General features: G+C 43.6%; 1 protein-coding gene across 1 annotated transcript in view; it reads right to left on the bottom strand.

Moving 5' to 3' along the window:
• Window positions 1-21848, bottom strand: part of LOC137561289 (DNA ligase 1-like) — a 75827-nt gene that overhangs the window by 27253 nt on the left and 26726 nt on the right. Inside the window, exon 3 of the mRNA XM_068272551.1 lies at window positions 14679-14858. Coding sequence (XP_068128652.1) covers window positions 14679-14858 — 180 coding nt within the window. The remainder of the gene's footprint in view (window positions 1-14678; window positions 14859-21848) is intronic.

Here is a 21848-nt window from a genome sequence, read left to right as displayed (position 1 = left end):
GTTTTTAGCCATTATAGTTTAAAATTAATACATGCTACAGTAATTAAAACCCATGTATTTTATGTGCCCATTTGTCCCGCTTATTACACCATTTAAATTACGTCCCTATCACAATTTATGGCGCCGATATTTTATTTAGAAATAAAGGTGCATTTTTTCAATTTGCGTCGATCACTATTTACAAGCTTATAATTTTAAAAAATGTAATAAGATACTCTCTTGACATGTATATTTAAAAAGTTCAGACCCTTAGGTAACTATTGATGTAGTTTTTTTTTTTTAATTGTAATTTTTTTTATTATTTTTTTTAATACAAAAATTTATTTGGGTAATTTTAGTTTGTGAGGTAAATAGCCAATTTTAGATGTAAAATAATGTATTTTTTATTCAATACAGGTATGTGGGTGCAGTTTACTATTTGGCCACAAGATGGCCACATTCAAAAAGTTCCTAGATGCGAACGATGTCGCATCTAGGAACTAAAATGAAGAGAAGTTGTTTCCTGGGGGCAGAAATACCACGCTCTCTGATGAGAAAGCGTCGGTATTTCTGCCGGGGACTTGGATCGGTGAATGGGAATTATATTCCCATTCACTGATCGGGGGGGCAGCGGGAGGCAGCGGGGGCGCACGCGGGCGCGCGCCCGATCGCGCGCACCACACGGCTGCAGCACCACTGCCTATCTGGACGGATATATGCGTCCAGATACGGCGAAGTGGTTAATGTTGTAAAATGTGTTTATTGTAATGTAAAAAAATTCGTTTTTTTTTGTGGGGGAAAGGGATCGGTGATCGGGAACCTTCACTGATCCCAGGGCTACCAGGGGACACAGTGGGGGCGGGGACGCGGGGGCGCGCCCGCGTTCGCGGGCGGGAGCGCGCCCAAGCGCGGGAGCGCTGCAGAGCTGCCGCCCGGACGTGAGCTTCACGTCTGGGCGGCGGAAATGGTTAAACACGCAGCTAGCACTTTGCTAGCTGATTGTTGGGGATGATCGCCGCCAATGCGCCGCTACCCGCCGTGTAACAGCCCCCCCCCCCCCCCCGAGACCCCGTGTTCAGCCTGGCCAATCAGTGGCAGGCAGCGCTGAGGGGTGGATCGGGACTCCCTGTGACATCACGACATCGATGACATCATTCCGTTCATCGCCATGGCGACGGGGGAATCCCTAAAAGAAATCCCGTTCAGAACGGCATTTCCTGTTGGGTTTGATCGCCGGCGGCGATCGGAAGGGTGGGAGGGATTCTGCAGGGAGGGGGGAATCATGTAAAAAAAAAATCAAAAAATACTGCTGCGCAGCCACCTTGGCGATCTTAATAGAACGCCAGGGTGGTTAATAATGACACAGGACAAATTTCAACTCAGACTTGTAAAACATACTTTCCACTCCAGGGATTTCATTAGCATTTGTAGTTTGAAATGGTTGCCATGTGCCCCCGATAAAAAAAACTACTTGGCCAGGTGCCCCTTAGATGTAAGCAATAAGTAGCCATGCACATTGCCATGTGTTGCCCCTCCCCCTCACCCCGACAGCAGTATTAGGAAGCTATGTGAGATGGCCATAGTAACATTAGGTAGCCAAGTAAGTCCTCCAGATAGCAGTATTAGGTAGCCATTTGTATCTCCCAGACAGAGGTATTAGGTAGCCTTTGTGCCCCCTCGATAGCAATTCTAAGTAGCCTTTGTACCCCTAAGAAAGTAGTATTAAGAGGAATCCTGCCTCAGATAGCGGTATTAGATAACCACAAGTGCCCCTAAGATAACAGTGTTATGCTGGGCATACACGGCTCGTTTCTTCTTATCAATCAAGCCGCTGATGGCTCGATTGATAATTTCTGACAGGTCCGATTGCCCGCTGGCTCGATTCTGCGCTCGATACCGGCGGGCAGAACAATAGAAAAAACGAAGCGCTGATTAGAAAGTGCCCGCGGGGACGAGCGAGAATCGATCCGCGCGCATGTGCGGATGGGCTGTGACGTGCCAGCATCAAGGTGCTGGCTCGATACCGGCGCACTATAGGGCCGTTTTAATGCGTTGGTATGCATTAGTGTGCATTAGTATGCTTTGGTGTTTTTTCCATAGCAGTGCATTGTGAAAAAGATTTCAGTTAAAATGCATATAGGCCTCAATTCAATAAGCAGTTTAGACTAGTCTACAGATGGTTTTTAGTCTACTGATGGTTTGGTCAGTTGCATCAAAGGGGAATTCACTATTACCAAATGTTTTAGATCAAAAGATGCAATTCACAAACAAGTAGCTATGACTGACATCCTTCTCCTTTGATGAGCTCTCCTCTGCATACAATTAAACCCCTGCATAATTAATTCAAACGGTTCCATCTTCACATCTAAAATACCTCACAGAACTACTTTACCAACAGAAATCAGCTGGTCTAATCTCTGTCAGAAAAAGTGGGCGTGGTTACTTCTTGTTTGCTTTTGTGAATTGTGTCATTAGTGAATGTTAGAGCAGGTCTAAAAACAGGTCTAAAACATTACACCAAACCATCAGTACACTAAAAACCATATGTGGACTTGTCTAAACTGCTTAGTGAATTGAATGGCTAAAAACTGAGAAATAATGTTTTTTTTCCATTTTTTACTTAACCACTTCGCCATATCTGGACGCATATATCCGTCCAGATAGGCAGTGGTGCTGCAGCCGTGTGGTGCGCGCGATCAGGCGCGCGCCCGAGCGCGCTCCCGCTGCCTCCCGCTGCCCCCCCGATCAGTGAATGGGAATATAATTCCCATTCACCGATCTAAGTCCCCGGCAGAAATACCGACGCTTTCTCATCAGAGAGCGTGGTATTTCTGCCCCCAGGAAACTTCTTCTCTTCATTTTAGTTCCTAGATGCGACATCGTTCGCATCTAGGAATTTTTTGAATGTGGCCATCTTGTGGCCAAATAGTAAACTGCACCCACATACCTGTATTGAATAAAAAAATACATTATATTACATCTAAAATTGGCTATTTACCGCCCAAACTAAAATTACCCAAATACATTTTTGTATTAAAAAAAAAAAAAAAAAAAATTACAATTAAAAAAAAAAAAAAAAAACTACATAAATAGTTACCTAAGGGTCTGAACTTTTTAAATATACATGTCAAGAGAGTATCTTATTACATTTTTTAAAATTATAAGCTTGTAAATAGTGATGGACGCAAATTGAAAAAATGCACCTTTATTTCTAAATAAAATATCGGCGCCATAAATTGTGATAGGGACGTAATTTAAATGATGTAATAAGCGGGACAAATGTGCACATAAAATGCATGGGTTTTAATTACTGTAGCATGTATTAATTTTAAACTATAATGGCCAAAAACTGAGAAATAATGATTTTTTACTATTTCTATCTTAATCTTCCTGTTAAAATGTATTTACGGTAAAGTGGCTCTTAGCAAAATGTACTACCTAAAGAAAGCCTAATTAGTGGCGGAAAAAACGAGATATAGATCAATTAATTGTGATAAGTAGCGATAAAGTTATTAGCGAATGAATGGGAGGTGAACATTGCTCGGATGCATAAGATTTTCGAAGCTGTAGGCTGAAGTGGTTAATATTCCTGTTAAAATGTACCACCCAAAGAAAGCCTAATTGGTGGTGAAAAAACAAGATATAGATCATTCCATTGTGATAAGAAGTGATAAAGTTATTGGCGACTGAATGGGAGGTGAAAATTGCTCGGATGCATAAGGTGAAAAACGACTGAAGGCTGAAGTGGTTAAAGGACAACCGAAGGGAAAATAAACTTATGAGAAAAGCAATTTTTGCTGTCCTCCTCCTCTGAAAAATTACTTTTTAAGATATACCACAGTTTTATTTTATATTTAAATCTAATTTTTAAGTTTACGGTTTTATTGTCTCTGCTCAATGACACCTTCATTGAAGTATGCCAGAGCTCAAATCTATGAATTATTTACCATTTTTTTATCTCTTTCCTGGTCTCAGAAGCCATTTACTAACAGGAAAGTGTTTTATGGCTGTAATTATTTATCAGTGAGGGTTATGTTGTGGTCTGACCCAGTCTGACCCAGTCCGACCCGGACAGAAAAGGTCACTTACATACCTAATGTTTAACTCTTTCAGGCAGAAAAAGGAAAAAATGGAACACAGCATAGTTATTTGTGTCACATCAAAAGAAAAAGCATCCGTGGGTACCAGATCATGAAGCTTCAATTTATTCCAGGAGTAATTCACATTGATTATGCAGATGTAAGTTCGAAAATACATCACCATTCCAGGGTAACTGGCAGTTACAGAGATGTTGGTATTGTTGACAATTGTTTCGCGCTTACCAGCGCTTTATCTTAGACATAACTCCATGGCGGGGAGAAGCCATGAACTTTCATCTGCATAATCAATGTGAATTACTCCTGGAATAAATTGAAGCTTCATGATCTGGTGCCCACGGATGCTTTTTCTTTTGATGTGAAATGAATTGATGGTCTATGAACGTGGAGGCACAGGAGTAGAAGCTTATCCAGCAGTGAACTTGGTCATCCCAGCAGAGGTACATTGTGTGTGAGGTACTCTTTTTTTTTTTTTTTTCTTGGTGATTATTGATAGTTATTGGTGTGATTGGCACTGTGCACACAAGTGTCTATCTCATCATGTCACATGCCACCTCAGTTGTCCTTTAAATTAAATTTATAGAGAAACCGTAACCAAGAATTGAACTTCATCCCAATCGGTAGCTGATACCCCCTTTCCCATGAGAAATATTTTCCTTTTCACAAACGGATCATCAGGGGGCTCTGTATGGCTGATATTGTGGTAAAACCTCTCCCACAGTTTGATGTTAGGACTAGTGATGGGCGAACATCCAGATGTTCGGGTTCGAGAACGTTCGGCCGAAGAACGTACCGAACACCGAACATAATGGAAGTCAATGGAGACCCGAACTTTCCTGCTTTGCAAAGCCTCCTTACATGTAACATAGACCAAATTTTCAGGGTATGTGGACAGGGGGGGGTGGGTATAAGAGGAAACTATTTTTTTTCCGAAAGGACCTTATAGTTTTTGAGAAAAACGATGTTTAAGTTTCAAAGGGAAATTGTCTTTTAAATGCGGAAAATGTCAGTTTTTATTGGCACAGGTAACAACAATCTTGTATTATTTTCAAAGCAAAGCAATGAGTTTTGTCGCCATGCAGTGATTAATAAATAGAAATGGGATATTACGGAAAGTGGCAACGCTAAGCCATCACAGATGTTCATGGTCCTTGGTCGGGGTCGGACTCGGGGAGTGTTGCGTAGTCGTTTCCAATCCACGATTGATTCATTTTAATTTGTGTCAGCCGGTCTGCATTTGCTGTGGAGAGGCGGATACGCCGATCTGTAATCATGCCTCCGGCAGCACTGAAACAGCGTTCGGACATAACGCTGGCTGCAGGACAAGCCAGCACCTCTATTGCGTACATTGCCAGTTCGTGCCAGATGTGTAGCTTAGAGACCCAATAATTGAAGGGTGCAGATGGATTGTTCAACACGGCTACGCCATCTGACATGTAGTCCTTGACCATCTTCTGCAGGCGATCGGTGTTGGAGGTGGAACTGGGCGATTGCTGTTCTGTGGGCTGCTGCATGGGTGTCATAAAATTTTGCCACTCCAAGGACACTGCCGATACCATTCCCTTGTGGGCACTACCTGCAGCTTGCGTTCTTTGTTTCCCTCCTCGTCCTGGGTTAGCGGAAGTCAGTCTGTCGGCGTGGAACTGGCTAGAGAAGGAGGAGGATGTCAATCTCCTCTCTAATGTCTCCACAAGGGCCTGCTGGTATTCTTCAATTTTGACCTGTCTGACACTTTCTCAAATGAGTTTTGGAACATTGTCTTTGTACTGTGGATCCAGAAGGGTATAAACCCAGTAATCCACGTCGTCCAGAATTCGAACAACGCGCGGGTCGCGTTCAATGCAGTCTAGCATGAATTGAGCCATGTCTGCCACAGTCCTAACAGAATCCTCATCATGTTCTTCTGAGCTTGACGCACCCTCATCATCATCACCAGCATCACGCCGTCGCCCACCTTCTTCCTCGTCTTCTTCTGCTGTCCATTCCCGCTGAATCGTGGAAGTCCAATGTGCACCGCTCTGTCCCTCGGCAGTGGGGGCATCCAAGTCCTGCTCCAACTCCAGCTGTTCCTCGTCCTCATCTTCAGCATAGCTGGGAGGACCAGCGTTTCCTGAGGCAGATTGTCTGATGTTGGTATCATCATCACGCCGATCGTTGTCCTCTTGGGATTCCCCCACTTGCATCCTGACTGCGGCTTCCTTGATCTGCAACATTGATCTCTTCAGTAAACACAGCAGTGCTATCGTAATGCTGACAAGAGTTTTCACCGCTCACAAGCAACGTGGATTGCTCAAAATTTTGGAGGACTTGGCAGAGGTCCAACATGGTGGCCCAATCAGATCCACAGAAGCTTGGTAGCTGCCCGGATGCACCTCGGTACTGCGCCGTCATGTACTGGACCACTGCACTCTTCTGCTCGCAAAAGCGTGCTAGCATGTGCAGCGTCGAATTCCAGCGCGTGGGTACGTCACACACCAAGCGATGGTTCCGTAGATTGAACCGCTCCTGCATCTTGGTGAGTCCCTCCGAAGCAGTACTGGACTTTCGGAAATATTTGGCCACTCGTCGCACCTTCAGCAGAAGATCTGCCACGCCTGGGTATGTCCTCAGGAACCGTTGAACAACTAGGTTCATAACGTGTGCCAGGCAAGGGATGTGTCTCAGCTTATCCAACTTTAAAGCGCGAATGAGATTGCTCCCATTGTCACACACAACCATGCCTGGTTTCAGGTCCAGCGGTGCCAGCCACAAATCGGTCTGTTCCTTGATTCCCTTCCAAATTTCTTCACCTGTGTGCTGCTTATCCCCAAGGCAGATCAGCTTCAGTAAGGCTTGCTGACGCATGGCAACAGCTGTGCTGCACTGCTTCCACGACGACCCTATTGCTGGGTTACCGATGCCGGACGAGGTACAGCTTTGAGAGGCGTTGGAGGAGAAGGAGTCAGAGTCGAGATTGGTGCCTCTGAGGGACGTCGGTCCAGCAGTTTGCAGCGTGGGCAACACCCGCGCCGTAGCCGGTGAGGAGGAGTCACTGCCAGGCTCCACAAGGTTCACCCAGTGCGCCGTCAGGGAGAAGTATCGACCCTGTCCAAAGGCACTCGTCCAGGTGTCTGTGGTGAGGTGAACCTTGCAGGCAACGGCATTTTTCAAGCTTCTGGTTATTTTGCTAACCACGTGCTCATGTAACGCTGGCACTGCAGACCACGCAAAATAGTATCGGCTGGGAACCACGTAACGTGGGATGGCAAGCGCCATCATGCGCTTGAAGCTGTTTGTCTCCAACACGCAATATGGCAGCATTTCGCAGGCCACAAACTTGGCTATGCTGGCTGTTAGTGCCACGGCCCGGGGGTCATTTGCTGGCAATTTTCTCTTGCGCTCAAACATCTCCGGGACAGACAACTGAACCGTAGGATCGCACACTGAAGGACAGTTGGTTGTTGTTGTCGTGGTGGTTGAAGACTGGGAAACGTCAAGAGGACTGTTGCGGAAACTGACATCGTCGTCTACTACGGATGTTTGTGCACCACGTAATGGCTGGGCTGCTGCTGAGGAGGGTCTGGTGACAACGGAGGCAGTGTTGCTGGGGGCTGGAAGCGAGCCGCTACCCTGGCCTTGCGTGTTTGACCACAGAGTGCTATGTTTGGCTACAATGTGGCGGCGCATGCTGGTGGTGGAGAGGTTGTTGACATTTTTCCCCCTGCTCAGTTGGGTCCTGCACACCTTGCAAATCACCATGGTAACATCCACCCTGCAGTCTTCAAAGTAAGGCCAGATTTTTGAGCTCCTGCTTTGCTGGCGAGTTTGCTTCGTGCCTCTTTGGCGTCTCACTTCTACGGCTACGCCTGTTGTGTCCGAAATACCCCGCCTACTTTGTGGCACACGGTGAACTCTTGCAGCAGTGGGTTCTGCAGCAGACTCATCTGTACTGCTGCTATCCCGACGGCGAGGTTCTACTCGATAATCCGGGTCTGTGTCCACATCGTCCAAAACCTCCTCTTCCATCTCCTCATCTGTGACTGTGTCTGTGTGCAGTGGACTAGAGCTCCCCAGAACACCCTCTGCGCACCTCACTCCCATGTCTTCAAGATGTTCTTGGTGGACCTCCTGCAATTCCAATTCCTTCGCACATTGCTCAGGGATTTGGGTGTCTTCGTCCTCGCCTTGCATTTCAATGAGTGGTGCAGTTTCCTCACACAATGGTTGTGAATCCGGGCACAACATTTCTGGCTGTTCCATTGTTTGTGGGGGTAGGAGTGGGAATAGCTCCTCCGAAGAGCCCATTGTGTCTGGAAATAATTGTTCGGACTGGTTATTTGGCCATTGTGTGCATGGTGTAGCTGCTGGTTGTGTCACCTTTGTGCCCACTGGCTCCTTGTAACTGGCAGAGGACCTCGTGCGTGACAAGGATGTGCTGGTGCTGCTGCTGCTTAACCCGCTGCTGGACGCTTGAGAGGTCAACCAATTCACTATCCGGTCCTGCTCTTGTGGATTAGTGAGGGTTGTTTGTCTGGCACACATGGGTGGTATTGAGTGGGTTTACTTAGGTGCTCCACTGCGGCCTCTTCGTGAACCGTCAGGGGAAACACCTCTTCCCTTGCCCCTCCCTCTTTCACTGGATTTCTTCATTATGGTTGTACTGATCCCAGCAGTACACGCACACTGACTGGCAGTACAGTGGCAATAAGACAATGCTATATAGTATGTTATACACTGGTGACGGACGGAAGTACTACTGATCCCAGCAGTACACGCTGACTGTGGCAGTACAGTGGCAATAAGACAATGCTATATAGTATATACTGGTGACAGACGGAAGTACTACTGATCCCAGCAGTACACGCTGACTATGGCAATACAGTGGCAATAAGACAATGCTATATAGTATGCTATATACTGGTGACGGACGGAAGTACTACTGATCCCAGCAGTACACGCTGACTGTGGCAGTACAGTGGCAATAAGACAATGCTATATAGTATGCTATATACTGGTGACGGACGGAAGTACTACTGATCCCAGCAGTACACGCTGACTGTGGCAGTACAGTGGCAATAAGACAATGCTATATAGTATATACTGGTGACGGACGGAAGTACTACTGATCCCAGCAGTACACGCTGACTATGGCAATCCAGTGGCAATAAGACAATGCTATATAGTATGCTATATACTGGTGACGGACGGAAGTACTACTGATCCCAGCAGTACACGCTGACTGTGGCAGTACAGTGGCAATAAGACAATGCTATATAGTATGCTATATGCTGGTGACGGACGGAAGTACTACTGATCCCAGCAGTACACGCTGACTGTGGCAGTACAGTGGCAATAAGACAATGCTATATAGTATGCTATACACTGGTGACGGACGGAAGTACTACTGATCCCAGCAGTACACGCTGACTGTGGCAGTACAGTGGCAATAAGACAATGCTATATAGTATATACTGGTGATGGACGGAAGTACTACTGATCCCAGCAGTACACGCTGACTATGGCAGTACAGTGGCAATAAGACAATGCTATATAGTATATACTGGTGACGGACGGAAGTACTACTGATCCCAGCAGTACACGCTGACTGTGGCAATACAGTGGCAATAAGACAATGCTATATAGTATGCTATATACTGGTGACGGACGGAAGTACTACTGATCCTAGCAGTACACGCTGACTGTGGCAGTACAGTGGCAATAAGACAATGCTGTATAGTATGTTATACACTGGTGACGGACGGAAGTACTACTGATCCCAGAAGTACACGCTGACTGGCAGTACAGTGGCAAATAGACAATGCTATATACTGGTGGCGGAAGTACTACTGATCCCAGCAGTACAAGCACGCTGACTGGCACTACTGTAGTATGAGTAGGAGGCTGGGGGGGCCCTGGCTAGCCTAGCTGGTGAGAGAGTCTAACCTGCCTGCCTACCCAAAGCTAAACCCAACTTCAAGTGGCGGAGAAATGACGCGGTTCGGGTATTTATTTACCCGAAACACGTGACCCGCTCGGCCAATCGCAGTGCGAGCCGCGTGTTCGAGCCCGAACCACGTGACCCGCTCGGCCAATCACAGCGCGAGCCGAACGTTTGGGGAACGTTCGGCCATGCGCTGTCAGGCCGAACATAAGTTCGGCCACATGGCCGAACGCATAGTCGAACACCACGAGGTGTCCGGCGGAGCCCGAACCGAACTCGAACAGCCCAAAATCCGGGCAAACCCGAACAGTGGCGAACACTGTTCGCCCATCACTAGTTAGGACCATGGTTCTGACTTCACTCTGTGGGAGCCTTGTTGCATTGTGGGAAATAACAGCTATTTACAGCTGTTTCCAACTGCCAAAAAAGCAAACATCATCTACTTCCACTGACCTCACCTGCCAGCAGTAAAAATGTCACCTTGTGATCAATGTCAGAATGTAAATCAGGGAGAGGTAAGATTTTCCAATGGGCAAACACTTACTAAATCATTTATACATAATTATTGTAAAAATGAAGCACTTTTTTGTTACATCATTTTCACCGGAGTTCCTCTTTAAACGTAAAATGAGCTTGCATGGATGTCTACACATTCTTATAATATTGGATGCTTATAAGCAAACAAGGAAGTTGACACTATAAAAAACAAGGCTTATGCACCATGTGACCCAATAAATGTTATATTTTAACAACATTAGAAAGCTGGAACAAATACTTCATACACGCTAGTGTAACAAAGGGGAAAGTCTAAAGGTAGAGCAGGAACAAAAGCAGATGGAATTAAAACAGACATAGCAGTACAAGTGCAACTTCACATAGTTCTAGTTCAGACTGTTCAATACCAATGAGCATTCACCTCCCTTTAGTGCTGAGCTCTGCAACAATGAACCCATGTATGACACTGAATGGGGCGGTACATAATACACATACTGCCATGTGATAACGCATCTCACTGCAACATTCTGCACTCTAACTTTCATTATTCTATACTGCTTTTGCTATCTCTTCATAGTACAATGATGGACTTCAGCGTACTATGGTCTTATGGTTATGTCTATATCTTGCAGAGAACCTCAGTTAAAGCAGACGTATGACTAAAAGCCATACTTTACATGAAGAGAATAAAGTGCCACATTCACTAACCAGCGGTAAAGTTTCAACGGGCGGGGAGGACACGGTCATTTTATTTTTTAATAATGTTGACTATGTAGCTACCGTGACCTATGTTACCTAGGTATTGCCCACATTATTATTGATTTGCAAAGCACCAGTATATTCTGTGGTGTTGTACAGAGTAAAAATCGAACACATGGATCATAATAATACAAGGGTATACACATTGCATACACAAAATATTGACATTTGATACATAATGTTACTAATGTAATGCACGTTACACTGTTTGCATAGCGCGCATTACACCAGCAATGCAGGTGTTACTTTCGTAATGGAGCATGTTAATTGTGCAATGTGTGCTATGTAGTCAGCCTAAGAATGCGTAAAATTGCCATGTGCTCTCTGCAGCCACAGTTTTCAGTGGACAATTTTGTTTTTTATGTGCATTTCCCAAACGCCTCATGCACAGTCAGCTGATGAGCTGACAAGCAATGGGAGCAAGTGTATTTCCCTGCAATCAGGAACTACATTAGATGCAAACTAGCCCATTGTTTAACCACTTGAGGACCAGAGGTTTATACCCCCCTTGTGACCAGGCCATTTTTTACAATTCAGCACTTCACAACTTTAACGATTTATTGCTCGGTCATACAACTTAGCATCCAAATGAAATGTTCTTCTCACAAATAGAGCTTTCTTTTTGTGGTATCTGATTGCTGCTGATTTTTTATTTTATTTTTTATTAATTAAAAAATACCTAAATTTTGTAAAAAAAAAATTAACATAAAGATAAATGTAATTGTCTTCCCCCTTAATTGGCCCTAGACTACAATACATATACTACACTGTACGTACTTAGACATATGGGTATGGCAGGGATTAGATTGTTAGCCCCTCCAAGGGACAGTTAAGTGACAACCCCGTCAAATCTCGCTCCTCGTGAGATGACGCCATATGGTGTCGCTGAGACCTGAGGTGCCAAGTGTATAAAAAGTGTATAAAAAGGGCGCTGCATAAATTTAAAACAAAACTGTAGATTGTAAAAAGGCACCGTATAAATATAAAAGAACTATATCACTTGTTTTCTTTAACTTTGATTCCCAACTTTATTGATTCCAATAACCCATTATTTAACAAATAATAATTTCCAAAATGGTATAATTGTTTCTAATTCTGTTCTTGAATGCTTTCTTGTTTACATTTCAACTTTTTGCATGGAGGATTAACCCCCTTGGCGGTATGATTCTTTCTGGGTTTTAGGGTCTAAAAGTGGTGGAAATTTTTGCACCCTTTCAGACCCTAAAACCTGGAAAAAAATCAAGCTGCCATGGAGATCTGCAGCACTTCTGCAATCACTCACGTCCCTGGCTCCAGCACTGCAGGTATGCCTCCATCCTCCAGGTGGCGCTGCAACTCTAAAGTGAAATGACGACAGCCGGCAATCTCAACAGCAGGAAGCAGAGTCCCGGAGGAGAGGAAGAAGAATGGCGGCCGACATCGGGATCCCACGGGAGGTATGTAAAACAGCCAGCTGCACGATATACTCTGCACAGACCTCCCGGCGGCTACTGTGAGCAGAGGTTGGGATTACTGCTCTTAGCTGCGGTTTTCTGCCCCGTCCGTAGCTCGGGACTACCACCAAGGAGGTAAAGGTTAAGCACCACCAAGTAAAGGTTAGGCACCAATGGGGGGTTAAGGTTAGGCACCACCAGGGAGGTTAAGGTTAGGCACCAACATGGGGGGTTCAGGTTAGGCACCTTTGGAGGAGGGGCTAAGGTTAGGCACCAACAGGGGAGGGTTCTGTGTTAGAGTAGGAAGAGGTTAAGTTATTGTAAAATATCAGTAAGCATTAACCACTTCACCACTGAGGGGTTTTACACCTTGAACACCAGAGCAATTTTCACCTTTCAGCGCTCCTTCCATTCATTCGTCTAACTTTATTATTACTTATCGCAATTAAATGAACTATATCTTGTTTTTTTTCCCACCAATTAGGCTTTCTTTAGGTGGGACATTATGCCAAGAATTATTTTATTCTAAATGTGTTTTAATGGGAAAATAGAAAAAAATGTGGGAAAAAAAATATTATTTTTCAGTTTTCAGCCATTATAGTTTTTAAATAATGCATGGTACTGTAATTAAAACCCATGAAATGTATTTGCCCATTTGTCCCGGTTATAAAACCGTTTAAATTATGTCCCTATCACAATGTTTGGCGCCAATATTTTATTTGGAAATAAAGGTGCATTTTTTTCAGTTTTGCATCCATCCCTAATTACAAGCCCGTAGTTTATAAAGTAACAGTGTTATACCCTCTTGACATAAATATTTAAAAAGTTGAGTCCCTAAGGTAACTATCTATGTTTTTTTTATTGTATTTTTTTTTTTTATTACAAAAAAAATAATAATTGGGGAGTGTGGGAGGTAATGAGTTAATTTATTGTGTAAAACTAATGTGTTTGTATATGTAATATTCTTTAGGGTGTAGTTTTACTATTTGGCCACAAGATGGCCACAGTGTGCTTGTTTACTTGCGACCTGTAAGCGTCCGGAAGGACGCTTACAGGAAGCAGTAAGAGGCTGGGTAAATCACAATGATCGCTGTTTCTCAAACAAAGCAGCAGATCATTGCGGGGGTTTAGATCAACGAACGGGAATGGATTTTCCCGTTCATTGATCTCTGGGCGAGCGGGGTGGCAGCGTGCATGAGCGGCAGGAGCGCGCGCACGAGCGGCTGGAGCGCGGACAGCGGCGGTAGCGCGGAAGGTACGGATTTCTCCGTCCCTGTTTTTTTTGGGGGGGGGAAAAAGGGACGGAGAAATTCGTACCGCGGGGGGTAAAGTGGTTAAAGATATTTTACTATATAAATTAATATTTTATAACTTTTTCTGGTGCCCATTTTACTAAACGTAAAAATGGAGTTTACAGTGGGGAATAGTAGAATATCAGTATTACAAATGATATTTTACAGTATATATCCTTGTGCCCATTTTACTAAACGATAATTTCAATATCGTTTATGTCTGGTGCCCTTTTATTAATCGCAGCCTTTATTATATGCACACAAATTAAGTTTAAGTATACTAACACTTTAAGGAATAACCAAATTGCAGCAGTCAAAGAACTGCATTGGAATGCAATATAATAAAAGTCTATGGGAATGTTTCACATGTGAAAAAACGCACACAAACCGCAAATAGTGGAAACGGGAGCTTCATCACTCAATTGTTTGTCTTGTTAAATGAGATCCCTCAACACTGGGATTAGTTCTTCTTCTCATTTTTAACAACATTTCCATAACATTCCCCAAATGTATCAAGCAGAGAATGTTTTATCTGTTGAAACATTGGCTAGGACCCCTTTGCACTTCCCTATGGAGACTTTTTCAGAAAATGTTTCTGATTCACCTCTTATTTTACACAACTACCTTCATCAGCAGCACATATGATGGCATTCTGAGCATCTTTGTCTCATATTAAACTCATGATACACTGATTTTTTTTTACCTTTTCTCTTTCAAAGTTGTCGCTTTGTTGCTGGCTTCGGAACTCATAAATCTCTTGTAACCTCTTCTGGTCTTTGTCTTTGCCTTCTAGTTGTAGCTGTATTTGAGCTGCCCTCTGTTGCAAAACTGTCCTCTCGTCTACAGAATGGTGGGTTTGCCTTTGCAAAATTGAAACATCAGCCTGGAAAAGTAAAAAAAACTAAATAAAACACGAATTTAGCATAGGTCCCCATATTAGCTCAATTGAGGCTTCTTGCACACCAAGACGTTGTGTTAGGTGGCACGTTAAGGTCGCATAACGTGCACCTAACACAACGTATGGTGCTGCAAAAGCCGACGGTAGAGTGAGCCGCGTTAGGCTGCTCGATGCCCATAATATCTCCCAGAGTGGCGCTGATTGGCCAGCGGGACCACGTGATGCGGAGCGAGACACTCCGCATCACGTGGTCCCGCCGGCCAATCAGCGCCCGCCAGTGCAGTGAATATTAAGTAGCCATGTGCGCGGCTACTGTAGCTGGCTCTCCCCGCCTCCTCCGCCCCCCACTGCGCATGTGCAAACAGTCTAACGCGGCTATAGCCGCTCCAACGCCGTAGCATGCTGCACTTTGCACAGAACGTGCAGCGTTACATGTAACGCAACGTGGGCTGTGTGAACAGCCCACTTGTGTTACATTGCTGTGCGTTGGGGGAGCGTTACAGGCGCACTAACGTGCGCCTGTAACGTCTTGGTGTGCAAGCAGCCTAACTCAGTGAGAAACCCTAGTGAACATGGTGACATAAAAGTAGAAAATTGTCATTTATTGATTCACTTTGATTTGCATTTGACACAAAAATGTCCTCCTTCCATTTCCATCCTGTGACACTTCAAAGAAATGCTGTCTAATATTAGTTTGCTACTGTACAGAAGTGCTCATTTTTTCTGCTCATGACAGCCATAGAACTTATTCTGTACTAAGAAAATGAATAAACTGCCTTCACTGAACTGCTCGTAAAACTGCTAGCCATTTTCAGCTGTGTACTTTCTGAGACACAAAAAAAAAAAAACTTTAGTAAAATGTGTATGCCTACACAACAGACTATTTGAATACAACTGAAGGGGATAACTCTTTGCCAAACTACAAAATGTCTCTCAATAAACTTCTTTCTAAATATGTAAATTAGACATTCAAAAACACTGTCTATTATAGATCGGCACCACCATCTTAGCACAAATAAGTGCTACTGAGCCACCCCAATGCGTGCATACAGCTAAATAATAACAAATATACCTCTGGCACCCCAGTTGTGCAGCCATAAAGCTCTTCACATAAGATAATACTTATCAAACTCCTTTAACCTTGGGGAATTGAAACTGTAAAAAAGGGGTGCGAGACACGTCCTAGGTTATGGGGTCGGGGCTGTCTTCTATGCAAACGGACAGTCCTGAAGCACAATATTTTACCTTGGACCCTCTTCTACAGGACACTGGCGGGTGTGATAGACCACAGGGGTAGGGGGACAAGGTTTTTTTTTTGGGGGGGGGGTTTATTGTCTTAGGATTAGGCAGCGGTAGAGGGAGCATTCTGTGTGAAAGTAGGGTTAGGTTAGGTCATAGTAAAATATTGGTAAATATTGAATGTGAACTATGTGACTTAAATAGGAAGTTAAGGGAAAAGGGGAGAAAATAAATCAACACATTGCAAAGTGAAAAGTATAAAAAAAAATTGAAGTGAACATTTTGGTGGTCTTTATCCACAACCAAGTGCAACCACATTATACTACACTATGTAATTATTGCACCAAGTAATGGTGGTCAGAAGAACTTTTTTGAGCTTACTCAGATTACCAGGAATGTGCCTTGTTTATGTGGTCTACCCTGTCCAAATACTGTGATGATCAAACAGCCGAACCAATTACTGGAGGTGGCCACCTCATTTTGTGTCTATAATCTCATACTTCATTTCCAAGTGGACTATTTTGGGAATGGGGTATCAGCTACTAGTTGGGTTGAAGTTCAATCCTTCGTTACAGTTCCTCTTTAAGTAATGGGATATCAGAAATGTTACCGATATTCTATTATTGACTATTAAATGTATGCTTGGTAGTGTTTATTACTCCAGTCCTTGGTTGTGTCTAGGAATCTTTACCATTTTCCATTCATTCCACACAATGTTTCCATTGCAATTAGATACCTGACATCTTACAATGTCTGCGTTTTTAGTTCAAGTATGGCCTCCGGTAGTATCTTCTGGAATATGTCAATACAGCTTTGTTCCGTTTAATAGGAACTGTATGTCTTTCTACTCTGCTTGAATACCTGGATTCTACTGTGGTCTCCAGCAATGCTCTAGCACACTTTCTAGATAAAGCAGAGGCTACTGAATACTAGTGCCCAAGGTAAAAGGCATTTTATTGCCAGACAAACCAATGCTTGCAGCATGGCAGTGAAGAGGCTAGCACTCCCAGAAGCAGAAAATGTGCACGCCATACAGCTGCGTAAGTTTGGGTGCCGCTACAGGCTCCCCTAAAAAAATATCGTTTACGGTATCAGCCCTTCGTGTGAAAGGGCCCTAAGTGTGAACTAGCACATTAACATTGGTTTGTAGCTTAAATGCGTTTTCCTATACAAAAAACATGCACAAACAGACAAGAATGCTGTGAAAATGTCACTAAATCTTTGTGAATCATTCTGAACAGAGATCAGTGCTTTCAGTTAATGAGGAACAGGATTTTCTATTATCCACAACTTCCTCAACACACCTACAGTACATGATATTTTACCAGCTCATGTCACTCGTGTTAAATCACTGATGAAGGATATCATCTTACGCACATGTAAATAAAACATGTAAAATGAGAACCACCCTAGTCGGAGGCCGACCTGTTTAGGCTGACAAGTGTACGTAGTGTCAGTTATCGGGTTAGACTTGGCTTCCTTTTCACACAGGTGATACATTACCATCATTGTGCCTATTGTATCCCTGGAGGAAAACCTACGTACAGTCAATATTTGCTAACAACACTTCTAAGCTGTTAAGTATTTAGTTATGTTTTTGGTTTGTATTTTCATTATACAATCCATAAAAACAACAAAAACTAAAATGAGAACCACCCGCAAACACATAGATTTAGAAAGGGCGCCACAGTAATTTGAGTGCTTGAAAAAGGCACTAGTGGAATTTCAGTAAAATAATACTGTTCTGACATGAGCCCTCCCTCTACCGATGCCTAACTCTAACTGACCCTCCAAATGATGCATAACCCTACCTGATCCCCCATTGCAAAATGCTTTACACTTAATAATTTGCTCTCAGTTATAACTGAGTTATAATTATAACTGAAAGAAAACTGATTTTCAAAGTAATGCCCATGTTTTCCTATGGCCTCTTTTACACTTAACGCGTTTTAACCGAAATCTTCTTCCCAATGCACTGCTATGGAAAAAACGCGTACCAACGCGCACTAACGCATACTAACTCACACCAACTGATTAAGTGTAAAAGGGGCCTTACTCTCACTGACTCCCCAACCTATGCCTAACCTTAACTGTCATCTCCTCCCGCCAATTTCACATTGATTTGCTGCTAAATATCTGCTAAATATCTGCCGGTAGTTTGAACGCCTCCATAGGCACCCATGCTAAAAGCCGCAAGTAGCAATTATAAGGTTAGGTTCACAGTGGTCAGTTGTATAATGCATGCATTATAATACGGTATAATGTGTGAACTGCAATGGAGACTGGGCATAGACAAAAATACATAGACTTGTATGGGCAGTGAGTTCACATGCAGAATTATTCTATAGCGTAACTGACCACTGTGAACAGGGCCTAAGTGAAACTTTGGGCTCCGGAGGCACCCAATAGTAAGCACCCACTATACAAACTAGGGCTACAAATAGCAGACGCAAAGTGACAGATGAGTTCAGATACAAGCACTCTCCGCTCTGCATATGGTCTGGCAAGGGGGAGAGCACAGGCTATCTCTGTTTACTCCTCAGCTTCAGCCCAGACCTGGTTAACAGCACTGCACACATAAATAAAAAAGAGTCACACTGCATTTAAAATGGATAATACAGGTGGCCTGTCCATGATGCATGGTAAGGCAAATGCACTTATAGGGATTTTTCACATGCAGAGTTACTATGAGTCTGATCACAGCAGCTGATGCCAAGGAATGATAGTACTGTAGGGTCTCTGCACAGTGCTGCAGTCCATGTCCCAAGCATGGAAGCTACCACCTTCTGACTTCAGCTGTTTTTAACCGGGGTTCCGCTCCATTTTTCCACTTCTGCGGGATAGAATAGTACCGTTACCCCATTTTTGTGGGACCAAATAGTTGATGTGACCAGCGGATTAGTCCAATCCATGGCACGTCACCCAGACTGGTTTCTGCATGCTTCAAACTTGATGCAAGTGAGTGATGGAGGGGAAGTGATGTGACTCATGTGAGAGAGTGATTTGAAAGAGGTCCAGGAGAAGAAGAGGAAAAGAAGGATGGGGCAGAAGAAAATATTAAAATGAAGTGGTAAGTGTTCATTCACCAACTGAGCACGATTGAGAGGGAAGGGGAGAAGACAAAAGCCTACTGACACCAACCCCATTGTGGGACAGTGGATGAGGTGTGGGGGGGGGGGGGGGTATATGCTCATATCCTGCATGGGGGTACATTCTGTTTAGTCCACTGAAACCAGTTCTTTTGGGACAGTACATTGGCGGCATATGCTACATGGGTGGACACTTTAACTTTTTGAGCACAAATTACTGCCCATAGCCGGCCTTTGACCTTAGTGGTCGCTCAGGGCGCCGGCTTCCAAGGGGGCACCTAGAGCTGGCTATCTAACTGAGGGAGGACACCTCTCCTGGCTACCTATACTGAGGGCACCAACACCTGGCTACCTATGCTGGAGGTACTGACGTCTGGCTACCTATGGGGGAGACCTACACCTTACTTCCTATACTGGGGGCACCTATGCTTGGCTACCTATATTGAGAGCACGTACACATAAAATCTTATACTGGGGGCACGTATACCTGGCTACCTACCTATACTGAGTCTGAGGGCGTTTTTTTATTTTTATGGGGGGGGGGGGGGGGACTGCAGCTATAAGGTGTGGTGAAAATTGTTGGTGCTGTGCCATCATTCCAAATTGTGTGTGTATGTGTGTGTGTGTGTGTGTGGGGGGGGGGGGGGGGGCTAATTTTCCCACTGTTTTTATTAATATTCCTGAAAGTTTATAGCCTTCATTTTTTATGTGTATTTAGGATAATTCACTCTTTCCATCCATTTTGTGGTTATTAATAGTATTTTTCTATTAGTATAATCTTCAATTGTGACAGCACCAATGTGGCTTGACGTGCAGCGATCAACCCTGGAGTGCACAGGGTATTACATCAAATAGGATAGCAGGATCCGCACCGTCTAAAATCAAAACTTATTTGAACATTTAAAATCTATAACAGGCAATACTGAGTGTGAGCCGGGTCACCATGACGCACGGCGTTTCAGAATTTAGCTCTTTCCTCAGATGGCTGTAGCACACACTCACTGACGGTGCAGATCCTGCTATCCTATTTAGTATTTTTCTATTATACATATGTGATGTGTCACGGAGATCTGAGCGTTTGGTGTAATGTGTCACAACTTCAAAAAGGTAACTCAGGAGAAAAGGTGAATTGCATATGGGTCTGTGTGTGTGTGTATGTGTGTACATGCGAAGCGGATGAAAGGGGCACCAAAATCAGGTTTCGCTCAGGGCGCTGTGAAACCTAGGGCCGGCCCTGTTACTGCCTTTCATATATGGGGTGATTGGTGCATTTGGGGGTGATTGGTGCATTTCATATGTGTGGTAATTGCTGCATTTCATATGTGGAGGTGTTTTGTGCATTTTTTTCATGGGGTAATTGGTGCATTTCATATGTGGGGTAATTGCTGTATTTCATATATGGGGTGATTGGTCATTTTATATGTTGGGTAGTTGATGCATCTCATATAAGGAGTGATTGGGGCATTTCATTTTTGAGGTGTGGTTGCTGCATTTTTACCAAGAGGTGTATACAAGCAGGTAATATGTTTTCAAAAAATAAACAATGATTGACTAAAATTTCTATTTGTAGGTATAGAATGCAATCATTGTTACGTTAAAACATTTCATCCTGTCAATCGAAGTTGCATGTTTTGTATTGGTTATTTTAATGCATGGGTTCCCTGACATCTAAAAAAAATTGTACGGGTTCCTCAACTCTAAAAAGATTGTTAAAAGCTGAACTAGATGAACATGATCGGCCGACACAAGCTAGTAGCTTGCAAATTGTAGTCTTGTGGCATCATAAATCAGTCCATGTCCATCCCTTGTCAGCTGGACATGAGGTGACTGGAGTATGACACTGACTATCTCTCCTCAGAGGAAAAAACCTGAGCAGGAAGATACATCTGTAGAAGTAGCTGGTGAAATTCCAGAGAGATACACATGTACATGTGTACATGTGTATCTCTTCTTTTAAATTGGTTTGCTCATTTCTGTAAAGGTGGCCACACATGATACAATAAAATGATCTGATTTTACAGCAATTCGATAAAAACTATCAGATCTCCTGAAAATATCGAAAGCTTTTTTTTATTCGACTGAAAAATCCGATTGGATTTCTCGTTTTCTTCGATTTTTATCGATCCCGAATGCCAGATATTTTTCTTCAACCTTTCTAAAGATTGTATGGTGTGTGTTAGATTGTCAATTTATTAATATACACCCCCTAGCAATTTTGTCAGAGTTTCCAATCATTTTTATTATAATTGGGGAAAAATTAAACATACGTATGTGGTACATTGGTCATATTTTTGAAATGTTACAATCAGTCAGAAACATTGATTGCAATTCTTAAATTGAACAGATATTTAAAAAATTGTATGGTGTGTGGCCACCTTTAGACGGCTACATGGTCAAGGTCCCTTAACTTAATCTGTCTGGTCCTCAGAGGGAAGATTACAAGTGAAGGAGACCCCCCCCCCCCCCCCCCTCCAAAATCAATATCAATCAATGCCATTTACAATTCACAATCCAGTCTTGAAAACTCTGCAGGATTTAAAAGAATACCCTACGCTGCAGCGTGCTGATTACTTTGCCCGGAATTGCATAATGGTAATATTGCCTGGGCATCTCCTTATGCAGTAATATTATAATGAGTATCTGGAGC

This window comes from Hyperolius riggenbachi, chromosome 3, assembly GCF_040937935.1.
Source record: "Hyperolius riggenbachi isolate aHypRig1 chromosome 3, aHypRig1.pri, whole genome shotgun sequence".
NCBI classification, from domain to species: Eukaryota; Metazoa; Chordata; class Amphibia; order Anura; family Hyperoliidae; genus Hyperolius; species Hyperolius riggenbachi.
Note: the sequence above shows the minus strand (reverse complement) of the source record. Positions and strands in the feature narration are given on the sequence as shown.